The sequence below is a fragment of the Mustela nigripes genome, chromosome 16 (assembly GCF_022355385.1).
Source record: "Mustela nigripes isolate SB6536 chromosome 16, MUSNIG.SB6536, whole genome shotgun sequence".
Classification (NCBI taxonomy): Eukaryota; Metazoa; Chordata; class Mammalia; order Carnivora; family Mustelidae; genus Mustela; species Mustela nigripes.
The window spans coordinates 2,257,368-2,277,906 of record NC_081572.1 but is presented as its reverse complement, the minus strand read 5'-3'; the positions used below and the strand labels follow the sequence as shown (position 1 = coordinate 2,277,906).

The following is a 20,539-nucleotide window of genomic DNA, read 5'->3' as shown; positions in this document are numbered from 1 at the left end:
GGACCGAGGGCGCCACCAGCAGAGTGAAAGACGGGACACCCACCAGGAAAGACAGGCTTTCACCTACGAGTGACTTTGGTGGTGGGAACAGATCACGCAAGTCAGTAGGAAATAACCCCGTGCCCTGTGCCGCTAAGGGACGGTCGTGGGCATAGGCCCGGGCTGGGTCTCTCGGTGCCTTCTGCCCCTCGCAGCTGGGTGTGTCTCCGCCAGGCAGGGCGGCCCCGCGTCCCATTCACTTTGCCTTCCCGTACTCAGAACACCGCGCAGCCCACAGCAGGTGCACCACAGACACCGTGAACGAACAGGGTGAGGAGCCCCTGATAGAAGGGAACCAGCGTAGAGGGGACTGGCCCCCCCCAGGCCGGTCGGAAAAACACATGGGCTCCCGTACACCCACCCCACCCCGAAGACTCCCCTGCCTCCTTCCGAAATATCGCCTGGGCCTCATTCCAAGGAAACTACTGAAGCAGCATGCAAGCAAAAATGTTGTTTATTAAAAACTCCACAAGCAAAATGAATAGTGATTCACTGGGGACACTGTTGGGTTCAATAACAAAGTCCCAAGGGCAGGGCATTAGCCACAAAAGTCAGGATATATCCCAACAATCAAATAGACCCTTGCTGACATAGAAACCTGGGTACAACATGTTAATTTTTAATTCCAGGCTATAAAATAACATAGAGATATGAGTACACACACCATGTACACGCGTGCCCAGGCACGCGTGCACACACACACACACACACACCAGGGCCTGGCGGAAGCTCCCACGGAGCTGCCAGGTCATTCTCGACAGCTCAGGTTCCTACGGGAAGGGGTGTCAGGCACCAAGGCTGTACCCACCTCTTGTGACGGAAACTCCAGTCTGTGGACGGTGCTCCCTGCGAGAATCAGCGACACCTCCCATCCCCGGCGTCTGGGGTCTGGGTGTGACGGATGCCCCTCCCTGCTGGCTCCCTCATCTCCTCCTCCTGGACCCCTGACACTGAGGGCCTTGGGGCCCGGAGTCAGGGCTCGGCTGGGTGTTTCGATGTATTATTTTTACAGCTGTATTATTTTCACACTTACCCTTTTGCTAGTGCGGGGTCAGAAAAGCAAGGGTGACACAGGGGAAGGAGATGTTCCAGGACGTTTGGGGCTTTTCAAACATCCTCCTGGGGCCTTGAGCATCGTGAGGTTGGACCAATGTCCCCGTAACCCCAACTCTCCCCCACAGGCCTGCACGGAGATCGACGCCATCAACGTGGAGAAAAGGCGCATCCTGCAGCAGTGGGCAGCCTGCCTGGTGGGCATGAAGCACCGCGACGAGGCCCACAGGACCATCCAGGAGGCGCTCAGGTATGGGCACACCCGGGACGGCCTCTGGCCGCCCTTCAGGGGCACCACGGTGGGGGGCCGGGAGCTCAGGGAGACAGATGGACGTGCACCCCACCTGCCCAGGTGCGCCCACGGCGCCCTTCCTGCTGGGTCTGCTGGGACAGAGGGGTGCACCTGCAGCCCCACAGCCCCGGCTTCCGCGCTGAAAGCTCCCTATTGTTCACCAAGATTCAGCATTTCAGACTTTCCGTGGTACCCGGACAGCAAAGCTTCCGTTCTCAGGCTTCCTGGGAAGATTAGGACCAACAGTGGGAGAAGGAGAAAGGGGTGTTTATCTCTGGGAGAGAAGGTCTCCCCCCGCTTTGCTCTTCATCACCTGTGTGCGGAAACCATCCCGGGTCCTGTCTTAATCTCCCTGCGGGGTGGGGGGGGAGGCAGAGGGCCCTCCTGCAGTCCCCAGGTGATGGGGACCCCGGCGCGGGGCGGTGGGCAGGAAGGAGTGAGGAGCCGCTCTCGGCAGCTCTGCATCTCCGGGGCTTGGACAGCAGGAGACTTTTCTCCTTTTCGGTCCTGCGATTAAGAAGAAAGCGAAACAAAACAACCACCCTCCCCCCCAACAAGACACACACACACACACGCACACGCACACGGAAGTAGCACGCTGCGTACACACTGCTGAACGCCTTGCTTTTCTCATTCGCCGACCTGCCCCCGAGACCTTTCCTGATCTCCGCATGATCATTCCTTCCTTTCCCCGCACGGAGCGGAGCGTGTGCCCAGCGGCAGCTTGCGGGGGGCTTCCCACCAGGCAGGGCGGGTCCTCGCACTTCTCCGCTGTAGGGTCTCACCCACGTCCCTGCTATTACAGTGTGTTACAGTGTGTCGAGCCCGGAGTTCTGGGGGACATCCGTGCAGAGATCTGCCAGGTGGTTCCCCAGAAGGCCACACCCCACAGGGGGTCCCAGAGCCCTGCAAGAACTTGGCCATTTGGAAGGCGCCCATCGGACTAACGGGAGGAAAAAAAAATGTTTTGAACACTTATTTTATTTTTACTCTCTCTCTCTCTCTTTTTTTTTTTTTCTTAAGATTTCATTTACTTATTTGACAGATCACAAGTAGGCAGAGAGGCAGGCAGAGAGAGGGGGAAGCAGGCTTCCCGCTGAGCAGAGAGCCCAATGTGGGGCTCGATCCCACGACCCTGGGATCATGACATGAGCCGAAAGCAGGGGCTTTAACCCACTGAGCCACCCAGGAAGTCAAGGGTTTTGAGCACACAAGTGGCATTCCCGGCGTAGGACCTTCGGCTCAGATCATGGTCTCAGGGTCCTGGGATCGAGCCCCCGGGTCGGGCTCTCTGCTCAGCAGGGAGCCTGCTTCCCCCCTCTCTCTGCCTGCTTGTGATCTCTGTCTCTCTCTGTCAAATAAATAAATCTTTTTAAAAAAGACTTTATTTATTTACCTGACAGAGCACAAGAGGGGGAGCAGCAGAGGCAGAGGGAGAAGCAGGCTCCCAGCTGAACAAGGAGCCTGATTCCCCATAATCAAGGACGTTCTTAAAGTACCTTTTTAATTTTTATTTCATTCATTTTTTTAACTATCATCATTTTTTTTTTTTTTTTTTTTTTTTTTAGTGGGCTCCATGCCCAGGGTAGAGCCCAGGGTAAGCTTGTTTTTCAAGATGGCGGCCAGAACATCCAAGGTCTCCATGGGGTGGCTTCCATGTCTAGGCAAAAATAAGACCTTTTCCAGAAACTCCTTCTAATCTCTCTCGAGCCTAATCCCATCAAGTTTCATCCCCACCATTCCACAGGAACCATGTTAATACATTGACTGAATTGAGTGACCGATTCTGTCTTCATGTGACTGGACTTATCAGCATGTGATACTGCTTTTTTTGGTCTTTTTTAAGCAGGCTCCACGGTCAAAGTAGAGCCCAGCTCGGGGCTTGAACTCACAACCTGAGCTAAGATCAAGAGTTAGATGCTTAACTGACTGAGCCACCCAGGTGCCCCCCCTAAAGTGTGTTTTTTAAAAGTAATCTTTATCAAGGATAAGTGATCACATTTTAGGAAATTTGAAAAACGGGAAAAAAAGGTTCACAATACCACCGTCTTTTTCCTTCGGGGACAATGACAATTTATTAGCATTTTGGGCGCTCACAGGCATCTCTTGTCCCGCACGTATGTCTTACCACGTGTTCAGACTTCTGTCATGCAATTTGTGACTGTGTCTTTTTAAATTGGATGGCTTATTTTTATTGTCAGATTTTAGACATTTATAAGGCTGCTACTTCCTAAAAAAGAAACTGAGTAGCTTTTTTATTTTAGGTTGGGTTTATTGAGGCTAATTTATGTGCAGATTTCTTATGTACAAAAGTTCTCCTTCGTCCGTGCCCAGCTCTGCGAGCATGGCAGATGGGCAGAGGCAAGTCCCCCCCTCCCCCCGGGGCCGCAAGATGACGGGCCGCTTCCTTCATCCCCAAGTCCGACAATGTCCCCACCTCCAGCCCGCGCCGAGCCCTGATCTGCTCTCTGTCCCGCCCGCCCCGTCATCCCCGGGAGGTCCCGGGGATGGAGTCACGCAGCACGCGGCCGTCCTCGCCCGGCTTCTGAGCGTCATCCCCACGTGGGACGTGAGACGGTGCCAGCGCGGCCGTGTGTCTCTTGTTATTGCCAAAGAGACCTTCGCCGCGTTCACCGGGTCACCAGCTGACGGGCTTCCCCATTGTTTCCGGTCCGGGGTGTCATGGGCAGAGCTCCTGGGACAGCATGTACGCGTCTGGGTGTCTAGTGCTTCCTCGTCCCCTGGGGGAGCGCCTGGCCTGGGACCGCTGCTGAGCACGCATTCGACGCGGTCACAAACGCCCAGTGTTTTTTCCAATCTCGTTTATTCCATTCTGCGCTCCCTCCAGCAGCGGGCGTGATTCCCAGCGACTCCCCCGTCCTCACCAACACTGGCTGTTGTCAATCATTTTAACTTTAGCCGTTCCATTCAGCCATGAGTCGGGGAGTCGGGGAGTCGTGGTATCACCCGAGGTTTAACTCCACAATTCCCCGATGACTGACGAGGTTGAGCACACTCTCACGTGCTGACCTGCCCCCCGGAGACCTTCTTTTTTATATTGAGGGGCTCATCTCATTGCTGACTCAGAAGAGATCTTCATATATTCTAGATACAGTGCCTCCCTCAGACGTGTGCTCTGAACGTATTTCCCCCCAGCCTGTGGCTTTGTCTTCCCATTCTCACGACAGTGGCTTCGGAAGGACAGGCTTTAAACGTTGATGAAGCCCAGTTAATTAATTTTTTTCATAGCTCATGCTCTTTGTGTCCTCTTGAAGAAATCTTTGCCCGACGCGGGGTCCTGAAGCTCCCTCCTGTGTCTTCTGCTAATTCTTCCCCGTGGGTTCGTTAACATCATCCCCAGTTAACATCTGCTGCGGCGTGAGACCTAAGTTCCGTCCATTTGCCCACAGTCCCAGCACCGCCGCTGAACAGACCGTCCTCTCTCCATTGAAAGACTGTGTCCCCTTCATCAAATATCAATTGACCACGTGTGTTTGTGCGTTGGTTTGTCTGTTTGTGGACTCCTGATTCTGCTCCCTCCACCAAAACCACACGGACCTGATAATGACAACTTTATACAAAGTCTTAAAATCAGATTGGGGGGTCCTTGTTCTTCTTTTGCAAAAGTATTTGGGCAATTTGAGGTCCTGTAGATTTCCATATATAATTTTAGAATGAGTGTGGCAATTTCTGGAAAAAATATACTTACTACGATTGTAATTAGAATTGCGTTGAGGCTAAAGATCTTTTGGGAGAGAACTAACGCCTTAACGATCGTGAGTCTTCTGTAAATATACGTGGCATATTTCCCTGGTAATTTTTTTTAAAGATTTTATTTATTTATTTGACAGAGAGAAAAAGATCACAAGTAGGCAGAGAGGCAGGCAGGGGGAGAGGAGGAAGCAGGCTCCGCACTGAGCAGAGAGCCCGATGCGGGGCTCGATCCCAGAACCCTGAGATGAAGGCAGAGGCTTTAACCCACTGAGCCACCCAGGCGCCCCTGATTTTAAATAAGAACTTTGAATAAGAACTTATTCAAAGGATCAAATACGACCAGTGGAGAAAAGCCCATAGCTACAGGACGTCTCAGAATGTAGGAGAAACAATGTGTCACACGCAAATGAAGATTCTACTACCCAGCACCTGTCTGTTTGCCTTGATGTTAGTTACAGGCATTCGCACAGCCAATGTGCAGACGGAACCGAGAGTCAGGAGTGACACCCACAGTGCTCCTCCCAGCCACGCCACGCATGTGGCCACGGGCCTGGGGCTCAAGGGCTCGGAGTTCCCGTGTCCGTGTGTATGAAATTGGATTAGCACACTCCCTTTCCGGGATCGCTCCCCTAACCGGCGAGGGTGGCCGGATCCGGCCCAGGACAATGCCGGCCCCCTCCGGCCCTTCTCCCTTGCTCTCTACCCATCAAAGTGGGCAGCGGTTCTGTGACTAGGTCAGGAAGCGGGCATCGAGATTGGCTGCTGCTAAGAGCTGGGTCCCCATTCGTCCCTCTCTGCCGGGCGAGCCCCTCCGCACGCGGGCAGAGCCCGGGCCCCGGGCGCTCTGAGGCCCCGGCTTTGCTCTCTCGCTCCCGGCAGCGAATGCCAGCACCAGATCATGTCCATCGACGGGGAGATCGAGGCCTACAAGAAATCCATCATGAAGGAGGAAGAGCAGAACGAGAAGCTGGCGAGCATCCTGAACCGGGAGGAGACGGAGGCCAGCCTGATGCAGAAGCTGACAGCGCAGAGCCTGAGCAAGCAGGAGGCGCTGCAGAGCGAGTTCAACACCTACCGGCTGGCGCTGCAGGACACGGAGGACGCGCTGGGCAAGGCCCAAATGGTACAACCACGTCCCGCCACCCGCACGGTGTGTCCCCGCGGCCGCCCCCGCACAGCCCCGTCCCTGCCCCTTCCTTCCTGTCCAGGAGTACGCAGCCAGCATGGGCGACCTGCAGTCCGTCCAGCAGTCCACCCAGCACGAGCTGGAGCTGAGGAGGAGGATGGACGCCTCCATCGTGGAGAAGCTGCAGGAGCACATGACGTCCAACAAGATGACCAAGTACTTCCGCCAGCTCATCCTGAAGCTGCAGAAGCAGAAGACCAACCTGGTAGGCCATCCGACGCCGCGGCCCTGGGGGCGCCCGGGCTGGCGGATCACGGGCGGGGGACGCGGGCTGAGCGAGGGGCCCTCAGCCAGTCTGCTCACTTGTCACTTAGCTCTAGTTGCACCCACGAAACGACACTCTCACAGGTGCACGCGCACACGCGCACGCACACACGGGACTCGCCCCTCGAGCAGGCGCGCACGTGGACGCACCCGCATGCACCCACCGCAAACAACATCCGACTCCTTTGTCAGTTTTCACGTCTATCCTAGTCCAGTCTCCTGCGTTTCACCGAAATACGCCGCAGAGAGGAAAGTGCATGAGGAAGCGCAGGTCCCCACGGGCTTTCTCCCCGGGCGGAGGCTGTTTTAGTTCACTTTTTGGCCACATCCAACTAACACTGTCCGTGAAATGTTCCTCAAAACCCCACATTTTCCTTTCTGCACGCCACTTCGTCACACAGACGAACGCATCGTGCTTGAAAACCCTCTGCGGAGACACTTGAACGTGTTTCCAGGTTCTAAACGTCGTGAACAACTCAGCTCTGGACGTGCTCGCCAGACGTCTTTGTCCACACTTGTAGGAGAAGCTGCTGTGGCAAAAACCCAGGCTCGCAGGGTGGGGTCGCAGAGCCCCCAGACCTCTGCCCCACCAGGCGAGGCCCCCGCGGCCTGGGGACCTCCTCCAAGAAGAGCTCTCTCTTGCTCTCCCTGGGGTCTCGCTTCACTCCGAGCCGTGGTCGGGGGTCCCTGCGCCCTTCCTTGAATCGTTTCTTTGCCTCCCACGGTGTGACCCCTCCAGCGTCCTCTGCCTCGGTGGGCCCCCTTGCAGAACCCTCGGAGGCCACCGCGGCCTGCACCAGGCCTAGGGCACGGCCCAGCAGACGGCCTGCCCCAGGGCCCCTCAAGTCTCAGGAGGAAGGGAGCCCTTTCGCCCTGCTCTCCAGACTACCAGAAGCTTCCATCCGAGGGGCGGGAGTTGAGGGGACGTGGGCCCCTCCCAGCCTGCGGTTAAGAGCATGAGTCGGGCTCCCATGTGATCCTGGGCTCGGCCTTTACTCTTTCCCTGTGTGAAACACCTGGCCGGTGTTAGAGCACCGGATCTAACCACTGATTACAGTGGCAGCAAAGGTGGGGGGAGCCAGAAACTACGCCCCTGCATGTCAGTGGCTGATGGCCACTGTCCCCGGCATGTCAGCGACTGTTGCCCATTGTTGGCAGGAGGAGGCTTGGCTGAGACAGCTGGCGGGCTCCCCTGTCCTTCCGGGAGGGCGGGGCTGCTGTCTACCTGGCCGGCAGCCCGAGGCACCCCATCTCTCCAGGACACCTGGGAGAAGGGCAGCTTGCCCCTGGTCTGGTCATAGCAAGGAAGTGGGGAGACGGGGCCGGAACCAAGACTGGACTCAGCTGGGTCTCCGTGGGAGGTCCTGTCTGATGCTGGGGGCGTCCCGCTCATCCTTTCTCTGGGAAGTCGGGGCAAGACTACCCCTGGGAGCAAAACTCCAGAGAAGCCAACGAGCACGGTGTGCGTGAAGGCCCCCCACCAGTCCTTCCGGGAGGCTGCGCTCGTAGGCCCCTAGACCCCCAAGCTCCCAGGCCCCCAGGCCCCCCAGCAGCCCCTGCGGGTGGTACACACACTACCAGCAATGTCCAGCGGAGGGCAGTAAAGAGTCTTGATCTCACAAATTTGTCCATTAGGATCACCCCAGAGATTCAAGTCTAGCTCTTTAAAGGGGGCACTTTTTCCAAAATGTTCAAAAAAAAAAAAAAAAAAAAAACCCAAAAAGAAAAAAAACCTGGGATCAGGAGGGGGTCCAGAGGGAGGGCAGGCACTGGTCTGCAAGTTAGTTCAGGAGCAGCCAGGATGGTCTCAGTAAGAGCCAACGGCCCAGGAGCAGAGCTGAGGGCCTGTCGGAGCCCCTTGGGACAGCAAGCATGGAGGGCGAAGAGCAAGGGGAAGCCCCTGTGGAGACCCTATCCTAGATGGTCCTGACAAAAAGACACGTGGCTCAGCCTGAGCTCAGAGGCCTGGAGGACTCAGGAGCGTTACTGTGAGGAGCTGGGTGACCGCGATGCCGGAAGCATCCAGGTGGGCAGGGTCTGGCTCTAAAACCCAGGACTGTTGGGCGTCCTGCCGAGTCACCCACAGGGGCCAGTCAGTGGATGCACGTGAGACAGAGCCAGCCGGGGTCTTGGGGGCAGAGCTGAGATGACCCCGGAGGACAGGGAGCTGGCAGGGGCCAGGGGCCAGGAGAAAGCTGAGAATTTATGTGGACGAGAGCTGAGGGGCCAGATCGTAGGGTCAGGACACAGCCACCGCTCGGGGAAAAGACTCCGTTTACAAAGGAAGCCTGAGCGACTGTGCCTGCCACCCCCCTCCTCTGGTTCTCACAGATACCCTCCCAGTAAACCCTAGGTCACAGGAGGGACCTGGAGGCTCTCCCTGAGAGCCAACAGAAGAGGCAGGGGTTCTCGTCAAGACTCTCAGGACAGTGGGCGGGCCCCGAGAAGCCCTCAGCTACTCAGCTCTGGCTGGGACTCCTGCCCCCACAACCTAGGGCTGGCAAGAGCCCAGAGCCACCCGGGCAGCCGATGACAGCACAGCAAGATACCGTCTTTCTACGACTGTGTCTAGCTTTTCAGCAAAATGTAAGGACACCCTTCTGTACCACCAGATACAAATGAGAAGTCATTGTTGAACTTGCCATAGCAAAGGAATCCGCTTCCTTCACCAAAACATACGAGCTGCCCAGACCAGCCCCTGGGTGCCAGATTCTGTGGGACAGGATGGAAGAGGATGCGGGCGACAACCGTGGCTAGTTTCCTAGGTTACCGGTATAAGGGAGTATTACACAGCCATTAAAAATGACACGAGCATAGAAGTCAAGATTGAGTTCATTAAAAAGCGGCTTATAAACCTCTGTGTAGAGGGTATCCTGCCTTCGGTTCTGGGGGAAGGTGTGGAGGTCCTATATGAAGACTAGAAGGAAGGAGAGGTCGACTGTGTAGCAGATGCTCCGAAATGATAGCCTAGCCAGCTCATTTAGAGCCCCTGCCCCAGCGGGAAAGAATGCTGACATGTTTCCTCATGCTAACACAGGTGACACATCTTTCCAAAATTGACGGCGACATTGCTCAGACCACCCTGAACATCACAAACACCAACTGCAGGCTGGACATGCACCAGAAGACGCTGGCCGAGCTCGACAAGGAAGTGAAGAAGATCAATGACCTCATCACCAACAGCGAGAACGAGATCGCTAGGCGCACAATCCTGATCGAAAGAAAGCAAGGCCTCATCAACTTCTTCAATAAGCAGCTGGAGCAGATGGTTTCTGAGCTGGGGGTAAGACCTCCGGGCCAGGAGAGGCTGCTCCCGGTTGACATTTGCACCTGGCCTTGTCGGGGACGTTCTGAAATGAACTCACACGGAACAGAGCCATTCCTCTCCCGCACCTTTTATGAGTGACACGGTGAGGGGGGACCCCCCCAAGTCGGGGGCTGCCTGCGAACCTTCTCCTGCCAAGGTCCAGACAGTAACTATTTCAGGCCAGACGCTGTCTGCTGAAGGTCCTCACCCCTGCTGTCACAGCCAGAAAGGCAGGTGGTAAGGGAATGGCTGTGTGTCTTTTGGGTGGGCTCTGAAACGGGACCCTGGAACTTTCACCAGGAACCAAATCTTCTTTTTTGTCAAGCAAAGACAGCAGGTGGGATCTGACCGCTGCTCTAAGTGAGGGCATCTGATGAGTTTGAGGCCTGAAGTCCTTGTAAGTCATCCACGTGTCCCTAACGTGGGGGCCCCGCCATGGGCTTCAAGCTCAGGAGGAAGATGGCCAGCTGGGCGTGGTCTTAGGTAGATCCCGAGCACCAGAAAGCTTCTCTAAGCCGCGGCCCAATGGACAATGAGGGAGTAAAGACTCTGGCCCTTGATGGTCTGTCCCTAAAAGAAAACTTATAAAGCCCCTTTGAGTAATGGAGGCCATGCTAAGGTCCTGCCCTTGGCCCCACAAGGCTGTGGCATGATGGGGAGGGGGCCACAGGCCTCCTGAGACCTGTGTGTCTCCCACAGCGGGTCAGGGGCAGACTTGGGACCCTCAGTGCCCTCAAGGAAATGTCCCCCAGTCCTCCTACAGATGCATGATCCCAGGCGGGGTCCCAGGCCTCCTCAGCCCACCCGGAAAGCAGACCTTTGAAAACAAGGAAGCTCGCTTTGCTTTTTTGGTGACTCTCACTTTTAGGGGGAAGAAGTGGGGCCTCTGGAGCTTGAAATCAAAAGGCTGAGCAAGCTGATCGACGAGAACAACACCAGCGTGACCCAGGCCCAGGTGACCTGGCTCCGCCTGCAGCAGGAGATGGTGAAGGTCACTCAGGAGCGGGAGGAGCAGCTGGCGTCCCTGGACATGTTCAAGAAGGAGATGCACATCCTGGAGCAGAAGAAGCTGCGGATAGAAAGTAAGTGCCGGGCGGTGCAGGGGCCCCGCGGGCTGGCTGCCCTGCTCGGGGACACAGGACACCTCGCGTCCCAAACTGAGGGTCATGGGACGAGAAGCCTTCTTCCTCTCCAGCTGAACCTAGAAAACGGTCCCACCAGAGGCTCCCCAGCCCCTGTCTTGTCCCAAACAGTGTAAAAACCAGGGGTCTCTAATGGCCAGGGTGCCTGGAAGTGGGAGATGAGCACCCTTCCTGGCCACCCCCACCCCCCTAAGGCCCCCACGGAGGCATCCTGGTCCCACCCGTGTCTGCGATCAGAGATCCATGCAGGTCAGCCCGGCCATGCGGCCCCACAGGAAATGCTCCCTGGTGTTCCGGGCCCCACTCCACCTGGACCCCTCACGCCGGAGGCCCTGCTGCCCTCCTGGCCTGCCCATTAGGGTGGTTGTTTTCTGGCCCCTGCCCCTAAGCTGGGCGGCGCCTCGGAGGGGGCAAGGCCCACCTTTCTTGGAGACGCCGTGAGCGCCAGTCACCTCCCCACAGGCTGTTCTCAGGGCAGGGGGCTTGCCCGCCACCATCCCGTCCCGCACCTGCTGGCTGTCCACACAGCGGTCCTTTCCGGTGTCTGGGAGGGCCAGGCTTTGGGAACGGAGCGGCCAGAGAGAGGTCGCTTCCCTGTGGCCCGCAGGGCCCTGACTGGGGTGGGGGCTACTCTGGGAGCGCGACTCCCCCTGCGTCCACTCCGCCGCAGACAAGATCGACCAGGAGAAGAAGGAGCAGAAGGAGATCGAGCGCCGCATGAAGGACCTGGACAACGACCTGAAGAAGCTCAGCGCGCTGATGAGCAAGAACCGGAGCAGCTCCGAGGGGCTGCAGCAGGACAACCTGGTGACCGAGAAGGAGTTCGTGCGCGCGCTCAAGGTGCGGCGCGCGCTCGCGGCGACACGCGCGGGCTCCGGGCTGGGGGGGCGGGGCGGGGGCGCGCACGGGCGGGAGGGCACACGGTGGGCCCTGCGTCCGCCGGGGTCCGCAACCAGCCGGCCGCGCCCCCGTCCCCGCGCAGGCCTCGGAGAGGGAGACCATCGAGATGCAGGAGAGGCTGAACCAGCTGCACGAGGAGAAGGAGGCCACGCTGAGCAACCTGGTGGAGGCGGAGTGAGTGCCGGCCCCGCCCCCGCCCCGCCCCCTGCCGCCCCGCCCCGCCCCCTGACGCCGCGCCTGCGCGGCCCCGCCCATTCACAGCCGCGGGGAGCCACGCTAGGGGCGGGGCCCAGGGAAGAGCAGGTGTCAGGGCGCGGTTCCAGCCCTCCACCCTGGCCCGCCGGGTCTCGGGGGAAGATGAGTGGCTTGCTTTTTGTTTGTTTGTTTGTTTTTAAGATTTTGCTTATTTATTTGAGAGAGAGAGAGAGAGAAAGAGGACAAGCCGGGGGAGCAGCAGAGGGAGAGGGAGAAGCAAGCTCCCAGCTGAACAGGGAGCCCCATGCAGCACTCCATCCCCGGACCCTGAGATCAGGACCTGAGCCGAAGGCAGACGCTTCACCGGCTGGGCCACCCAGGCGGCCCTTGACGGGGGACTTTGTCTCTGGGATAAAGTTTTTAAAATTACTCTCTCTTTAGGACGCCTGGCTGTAAGAGTAAGCCACCCCCAACTGTAGCATTGTGAACGGGGACAATGTCTGCAAAGACACAGGTCATTCCGACTCCCTCCCTTTGCAGGGAAACCACAGTGCATACATCTTTCTTGTCTGCTTGCTTTTTTTTTTTTTTTTTAAGATTTTATTTATTTATTTGACAGAGATCACAAGCAGGCAGAGAGGCAGGCAGAGAGAGAAAGGGGGAAGCAGGCTCTCCGTGGAGCAGAGAGCCCGATGCGGGGCTCGATCCCAGGACCCTGGGATCACGACCTGAGCCAAAGGCAGAGGCTTTAACCCACTGAGCCACCCAGGCGCCCCGTCTGCTTGCTTTTTAAACAAAAAAGGGTTCTCTGTGCTGCCCTCTGAAGCAGTTTTATGTATTTTCTGTGGATCCACATTTCCCGTGGGACCGGCTGCTGAGTCAGCCCCGCCAGGCCAGGTCAGAGCCCACAGGCGCGCTCCTTCCAGCTGGGTTGAGCCCGCTGCCCGTCCAGGCCGAGGTAACAGCTCTGGCCAGGGCTTATAAACGTTGTCGGTCAGCATTGTGGAGGCTGGCAGTCCAAGGTCAGGGGGTTGGGTTGGATGAGTGAGGGCGTCTTCTGGATACTGGGCTTCTGGCTGTGTCCCCGAGGGTGCTCTGTGGGGTCTCTTCTCTAAGGGCGCTGACCCCTTTCATGAGGCTGCACCTGGTGACATAGCACCTCCCAGGGGGGCCACCTCCAAACACCATCGTGCTGGGTGTCATGGAGAGGGGCACAAACATCGAAGCCAGGCGGTGAACGTGCGTCTTTGCTGCTATGTGAACTTCTCCTTTTAACCGAAGTATCCTTAGCACACAGAGGTACGGTGGCTTCAGGTGTGGCATAGCTGTGTCTGCACGTGACGCCACGACAGCACCGCAGACCAGGGAGGGAGAGCCCCCTTTGCTCTGGGTCGTGTGGGCAGGAATCTGAGAGAGCGCCTTGGCCCCCGGGGGTTTATGTTGACCTGCAGGTAACAGAATGGGGATTTGTTTCTGTTTGACAGTCAAGCCCTCCACTCAGTGCCTGGGTATTTAAACAAGCCAAGTGAGAGAGAGAGAGAGAGCGTGAGGGTCCCAGGTACCGGCCCCCCTGCTCTGAGCCCGCCCCAAGCCCACCATGCTCGGCCTCTGCTCACCCCTGCCTTCCGGCCGTCCACTGCAGGTCTCAATTTGGAGCAAGCCCGTAGGTCATGAGCTCACAGAAGCATCCGAAAGAAATCTCCTCAATGTCTCCCACTCTCACACTGCCTCTCCCACTTTTAAAGACACCAGATCATGCTTTGGGAGAAAAAAATCCAGCTGGCAAAAGAGATGCGGGCATCGGTGGATTCCGAGACCGGCCAGACAGAGATCCGAGCCATGAAGGCGGAGATCCACAGGATGAAGGTAGGGGGGCCTACCCAGGCCGGGACCCCTGGGACCACACGGGCCACCCTGGCCAGTGGCATGGACACCATCCCCAGGGAAGGGCAAAGGGCAAGCACTCCGGGCTGCTCCCTTGCTGACCTCCCACCCGAGGTCCGTCCACTTTGGTTCTTCTCACATGGAGAGGATCACAGACTCCGCAAGACCCACAGCCCTGTGCGCGGTGTTAAGCGAGAAACACTTGTACCCTTGCCCCACGCAGTCCGGGCACTCTGATGATTCTGAGGGCGGGTGGGCCCCGGAACCTCACGGCCCACTGGGGAGAGACATGCCACTGGGGGGAAGGGGTCTCGCCTGGTAATGTGTTCAGACAACACACCCATCTTTTCTGTGGGAGCCTCGAGTTCTCTCCACCGTCCTCCTGAGCTGGATTTCATTCCCTCAAAAACCGCTGGTGATTAAATCGGGGCCCAGCATAAGCAAGGAAGATAGTAAAAGCAGGCGTCACTCCCACAAAGCCGCTTTGTGCCTGCGGCATTCCCAGGAATGTGGGTCAAATGCATATGCTACTGATAAGTTTTTAAAATGCTCCATTTAACTGACTTTTCAGACCCTGGAAGCCACAGGCGTTGGCTGCCACAGGCCAGACACACACACACACACACACACACACACACACACACAGGCGTTGGCTGCCACAGGCCAGACACACACACACACACACACACACACACACACACACACACGCGCGCGCACGCATGCGCACACGGGCGTGCCCCCCCCCCCACCCGGCCCATGACGTGCAGCAAAATGGGATCTGCACGTCTAGCTTGGCAACTTATTTTTCAAAAAAAAATACGGACATTAGCCCAGTTTTTAACAGTTACACAATGTCCTGCGTATGTGTCCTAACTTCTTGGAGCGTCCCGGGTTGGTGAGAATCCAGTGTCCCGGTTCCCCGTGCTGGCCGTCCCGTCTTTTCTTGCTGGGGTTTGCTGCAGGTCACACTCCCCAAAGTGGGATTACAGGGCGGAGGCGTGTACAGTCTTGACCAGAGCCCCTCAGATCATTTTTCCAAGAGGTGCTCCGCGACAGCCACGTCCCGACAGCCTGGGCACCCTGGGGTGTCATCAGCCCACAAGGCTTTACTTTCAGATTGAGGTGTTTAACCGAGGTCGTCCCCGGTGGCACGGTCCCATGCGCTGTGACAAAAATGTATAACCACATAACCACCCCCTTCGTGACATGCAGTATCTCCATCGCCCGCGGGTCCCCGCGTGCCCCCTGCACTCTGCGTCCCGCGCCCCAGTCCCCGACTCTCCCAGGATGTCACAGACGCAGACGGTGCAGCGTGAACTACTATCTCGAGTGCGGCTTTTCGCACACCCCAGAACGCATCCGAGGCCCCTCACGTCGGTGAGGCTCGGCTCTGTTCTCTGTGCAACTTGCGGTGGTGCATCTAAGAAATCAGAGCTTGGCCCACGGTCACAGGGGTTTTTCTCTTATATTTTCTTCTAGGAGCTTCGTACTTACCTGTTTTCTATTATGGGTTATTGAGCGGGTGTGTGTGTGGGTGTGTGTGCGTGTGCATGTGGTGAGTACTTCCTCAATTTCCTATTTCCATTTTCTTACTTCTTGGCAACTCGGGGGAGTTTGGGCATGTCACCGTGACTAAGCCCCGCCTTGGACGCCCGCCCCACATGTTCTCCCTCTGCTCCGGGTCTCTCCCCGCTCACGGGGTCGTTGGGGTTCATGCCGTGAGGCATGTCTGCCGTCTGCGCGGCTTCTGGGTTTCCCGGATTGCTCTCGACGGCCACCGCAGCTTGAAATGACACAAATATGTTCCCAAGTTCTCTGCACGTGTTTGCACCTCTTGAAATCCTGAATCCACCTGGAATTAATTTGTGGACACGGCGTGAAGCAGGGGCCCCTGGCTGCTCTCTCAGCTGGGGTGTGAGTCTCGCTGCATTCCCACCTCGTCTGGGCTCGCTCCCCAGCCGACGCCGCACGGACGACAGCCCATCCGCGCCGGCCCCGCCCTGGGCCCCCGCCCCTGCAGAGCGGGAAGCCGCTGCCACACTTTAAACCCCGGTGGGCTAGGTCTCCCACTACCCTTGGCCTGGGGGTTCCTGCCTGTGTATCCTTTTTTATTCTGAACCGGCTTCTCTGACGTACACACAAGGAGATGAATTTATTTTTAATGTCCGGCTGGACGGGTTTAGCTCGGGCCCATGTCTCTGTCCCCACGACCGAGACGGAACCCTCCTAACACCTGAGAAAGGCCTCACGTGGCCCTTACAGTCAGCCTCCGCGACAACCCGGGCCCCAGGCCTGGTCCCACAGACCCTTCCCGTCCCCGTCTCCCAAAACCACGACTAAGAAATGAACATTGGTACAGGTGTCCCCACTTTCTTGGCTTCCGTCTCTTTATTGCTCCAGAATCGCACCCAGGCTGCGCGTGGCGGTCCTCCGTCTCCCAACCCCCCCGGCCTCTGCCAGTTTCTAGTTTTCCCCTTGTCAGTGCACTCTTTACATGGACCTTCAACTCCTTCTGACCAGCAGGGGATGGCTCCAGAGCCCTCCGTCCTCGGGCACATCCCCCTTGCTGGTCCCAGGCCAGGTCAGGGCTCCGCCGAGTCAGCAGAGGTGGTGCTGGACGCGCTCCCTCACGGCTCCCCTGCCCCGTACACCCAGGTCAGGCACGGGCAGCTGCTGAAGCAGCAGGAGAAGATGATCCGGGACATGGAGCTGGCCGTCGCCCGCAGAGAGACCATCTCCACCCAGGCCAAGGGGCAGGCCAAGATGGACAAGAAGTTGCTCACCCGGACGGACTTCCACCACCAGCAGACAGAACTGCGACGCAAGATCAGGGACATTCACAAGGTAGGCGGCCCTGAGACAGGAGGGGGCGTGCCGTGGACCCTGTCCCTCTGTCCTGCCAGCCTGCTTCTCAGCACTGCCCCTTCTCCTGCCCCCATTCCCAGAGCTGAGTCAGGCCTCCTGTGTGGGGCGGTCTGACCAGGCTGAGAAGTGGCCATGGGGGCTGCGGGGGGAAGGAGCCTGGCTCCGGAACCGGACAAGCCAACGGACCCCTGTACCATCTGGGCCTGAGCCCCACAACCCACGTGCCAGTTCTGGGTAGAGATGCAGCGGCTGTCACTGTGCCCTTGAGGGGGTCCGGCTTGGGTTTTACAGAACCACACGGAGCGGTACAACCCAGGGCCAGAGAGCGCCAGGTTTCAGCTCCTCAGCCTACCACCTCACAGAACTGGCGTCAGGGATGCACGGCATGTTGAACCGTGGCTCATGTTGAGTCCCTGTGTCTCTGAGCCCAGATGGTGGGGGGACAGGCTGGTGAGCACTCAGAAGGCCCACACCCTCGTGCACCAGGCTGTACCAGCGAGCACATGGCTTGTGCCCTGCCCAGCACACACTCCCTCGGCCGTCACCGGCCTCTGGTTCAGACTCCCTCCGCCTGTGTGACCTTAGGCATATGTGGGACCTTTCCAAGCCTGCATTTCTGTCTCTGCCGGATGATATATGAGCAGTAGCCCCCCGGGTAGGTGAAGGCTCACCTGAGAAAGAACCCGGTCTCCGAGCCCTGCTGGCCTCCAGCAAGCTGTTCCACTTGAGGCTCAGGCATGTTGCCTAACAGCTCCGTGCTTCAGCTTCCTGACCTGTGGAATGGGTACGCATCTCCTAGAGCTGCCCAGAGGATTCCGTGGAGACTGTCGGGAGAGCCTAAATCCTATACGAGGAGAGATTAGCTGGAAATGACGGGGTTGACCCACCTGCTCATTTGGAAATTACTGGAGGCAGCAGAATGGCCTTTTCTTGGTCCTTGTTGGCCGATCCTCTCTGCCACGCTGGTCACTCATGATGTCCACTCCTCTCCACTCCTGGGGCTCCCCAGCTGCCACCCCTGCCCTGCCCTCCCTGACCCCCGCTCAGCTCCAGCTACAGGGGTCTGCGCCCAGATTCCCCTGCCACGCACTCCCCTATGCGCCACACACAGCAAGACTGCCAGCGGTCGTGCACAGACTGGCCCTTTGCACAGCCCAAATTCTCCCGTGTCCCCAGCTAGACCCCAAGAGTCACTCTGTTGCCTCTAATTTATTGATCCACTGGACCCCACCAGCTGTGTCCCCCCCCCCCCCCCCCCCGGCTGCCCAACCTCACTGTGACGGAGCCTGGCCTCCTCCATGCCCACCAACACCCCCCACCCCGTGAGGCTTAGCTCCTGCCCCAGGCATCTGCTGTTCCTACTCTTGGCACACAGGGGCCCAGCAGGCCCTGGTCCCTGTGCCCTTGCAGACAGACCTGCTTCAAGAGGGGGACCCCCATTTCTCTCTCCCAGCCATGCCTGCCTTTGGGGAGCAGTCTGCAGGGTGGGCTTACCTGCCCTCTCACTGGGACTCACCCCTCCAGGTCCTGGAGTCTTGAGGGGCAGGGACTCCCTCTGCCCTCGTGGGGATCCTCCCCAGACTCCAGCTGACTCTGTCTACCTAGTTACCAGGAGGCAGGGTCCTGGGACGGTCCTGTCTATGTCCCAGGCTACCGAGGAGTGCACCAAAACCATCCTAGAACTGGAAGAAACTCAAAAGCACGTGAGCAGCTCCCTCTCGGAGAAGCAGGAACAGCTGTTGGTGATGCAGTCCAGTACTGATGAGCTCGAGGCCGACCTGGACCGGCTCTTGGCCCTTAAGCAACAGGTAGGCCAGTCCCCTGAGGCACCAGGGCCACAAGCGGCCAGGCATGGAACCTGCCCCTTGCAGCAGCAGCACGCCCTCGGCCAAGGCCTCCTCCTGACCCAGTTAAGCACAGGGACCCCAGTGCTGCCCAGCACTCTATGACCACTCGCTCACCTCATATGCCCTAACATCTAATATCACACAACTTTTATGGGCCAGGCACTGCCCTGGGCGCAAAGGCGACAGAGCAGGCTCCTGGAGGCTACCTTTTGGGGACAGAGGGACACGTGATAAACAAAATGAATGAAAAAGATAGCTTGTGTTAGGTGGTGATAAATATTCCGGAGAAAAATAAAAGATGAGAAAGGGCACTGGGGGCTGGGTCTTTTGAGGAACAGCTGAGTCCAGACTGGAAGGTGGCAAAGGAATGAGCTGGCTGGGTAAAGCAGGGCAGGAGCCACTCGAGGGGCGGTCAGAGGCCAGCAGGCTGGACCTGAGGGCAGAGACACCACAATCCGTGCTGTGCACAGCCAGGAGACTTTGGGCTCTTGTCAGGAAGGTGGGAAGACAGGGGAGGGTTTGGGGCTGAGGCATGGCTCTGGGGTTAGCAGAATCCCTCTGGCTCTGATGCCGAAGGGTCAAGAGGAGAACACGGGAGGCCTCATTGAGGTGATGCACGGACCGGGGCAGTAGCCACGAGGCTAGTGTGAAGCTGTGGGATTCTGCATATAATTTCAGCTGCCCCAGTGGGAGTTCCTGCTGGATTGGATGTGGTGTGAGCAGTAGAGGGGGGTCAAGTGAGTCTGCAGGGTCCGAGCCTGACCACAGACGGGGAGGTAGCGCAGGAAGTCCACTATGGGCCTGGCAGGCAGCGCTATCAAAGGTCTCTCAGACGATGGGCAAAGGAAAAGGCCCAGGTCACAGCACATCAGCCTCTTCCCCACGGTGTGGAGAGTCCCTGTCCTCCTTCTCCCCCGGGGCACTTCCCCCAGTCCTGAGTTTGTGTGGGAGCAGCGGGTGTCCTATTTTCAAGCTGCATAACCTGATGCGCGGTCTCTTGTCCCACCCAAGAACCTCTCGGAGCTGGTGGCCCTGCAGACGCGGGTCAAGCACCTCCAGGCTGTGAAGGACGGGAGGTACGTGTTCCTGTTCCGCTCCAAGCAGTCGCTGCTGCACGAGCACAGGCGTTTGGACAGTCGGCTGGCCGTCATCAGCACCGTCCTCGAGCGGGTGAAGAAGGAGAACCCCCAGTTCCAGGCGGCCCTGCTCAAGGTCAGCCAGACCATCGCCAGCAAGCTCCGGCCGTCCGAGTCCCCCTAGAGGGCAGCCTGGGCCCTTCCTCCCACGCCCGCTCCCCCCCACCCCTGGAAGAGACCAGAATCTGTGTATGGAGCCATGCCCACCCCCAGAGACGCCCTTTGCCCTTTCGGAGAAACAGGCCAGCGCGGCGGACCCGGATGCTCTCGGCCGCCCCCGCCCCCAGGCCGTCCCAACCGGGTCAACTCCCGGCGCTTCCGGGGGCCCTTCGGGGAGCCTCCCACCGCACGCCGGGCGGACTCCGCGAGCCTCTGCCCCGAGAGTGTCCCGAGGGGACCGCGGCGCCGCCTCCTCGCGCCCCGGTCCCACTGGCGTCCCGGAGGGGGGCCCGACGGAGAGCGGGCGAGGGCCAGGCGCCCCAGGACGCCGCCCGTCTCCAGCGGTCCCCGCGCGGTGGTCGCCGTCGCGCGACGCCCCGCCCCAGCACCTGCCACCCGGCGGCTTCTCGGCCGCGTCCTGGGACAGGGCCTTCAGAACAATTTCCCCCACGAAAATAAAATTCTTTTCTGAACGCGGGAGAAACGCGTCTTTGTCCGCCAGCGCCGCGCCCCGGCGGCGGGAGGCGCCCTCGGAGCGCCGGGTCGCCCCGCGCAG

The 20,539-nt window shown here is 58.5% G+C and overlaps 1 protein-coding gene across 1 annotated transcript in view; it reads left to right on the top strand.

Annotated features, from left to right (window-relative positions):
- CCDC40 (coiled-coil domain containing 40) overlaps positions 1 to 20,456 on the top strand; it is a 33,257-nt gene extending 12,801 nt beyond the window's left edge. Inside the window, exons 8-18 of the mRNA XM_059380158.1 lie at positions 1,221 to 1,342; positions 5,978 to 6,221; positions 6,307 to 6,489; positions 9,586 to 9,831; positions 10,724 to 10,937; positions 11,668 to 11,837; positions 11,980 to 12,071; positions 13,838 to 13,958; positions 16,632 to 16,820; positions 18,491 to 18,649; positions 19,700 to 20,456. Of these exons, the coding sequence (XP_059236141.1) occupies positions 1,221 to 1,342; positions 5,978 to 6,221; positions 6,307 to 6,489; positions 9,586 to 9,831; positions 10,724 to 10,937; positions 11,668 to 11,837; positions 11,980 to 12,071; positions 13,838 to 13,958; positions 16,632 to 16,820; positions 18,491 to 18,649; positions 19,700 to 19,948 (1,989 nt within the window). The 3' untranslated portion in view covers positions 19,949 to 20,456. The remainder of the gene's footprint in view (positions 1 to 1,220; positions 1,343 to 5,977; positions 6,222 to 6,306; positions 6,490 to 9,585; positions 9,832 to 10,723; positions 10,938 to 11,667; positions 11,838 to 11,979; positions 12,072 to 13,837; positions 13,959 to 16,631; positions 16,821 to 18,490; positions 18,650 to 19,699) is intronic.
- The last annotated feature ends 83 nt before the right edge of the window (positions 20,457 to 20,539 follow it).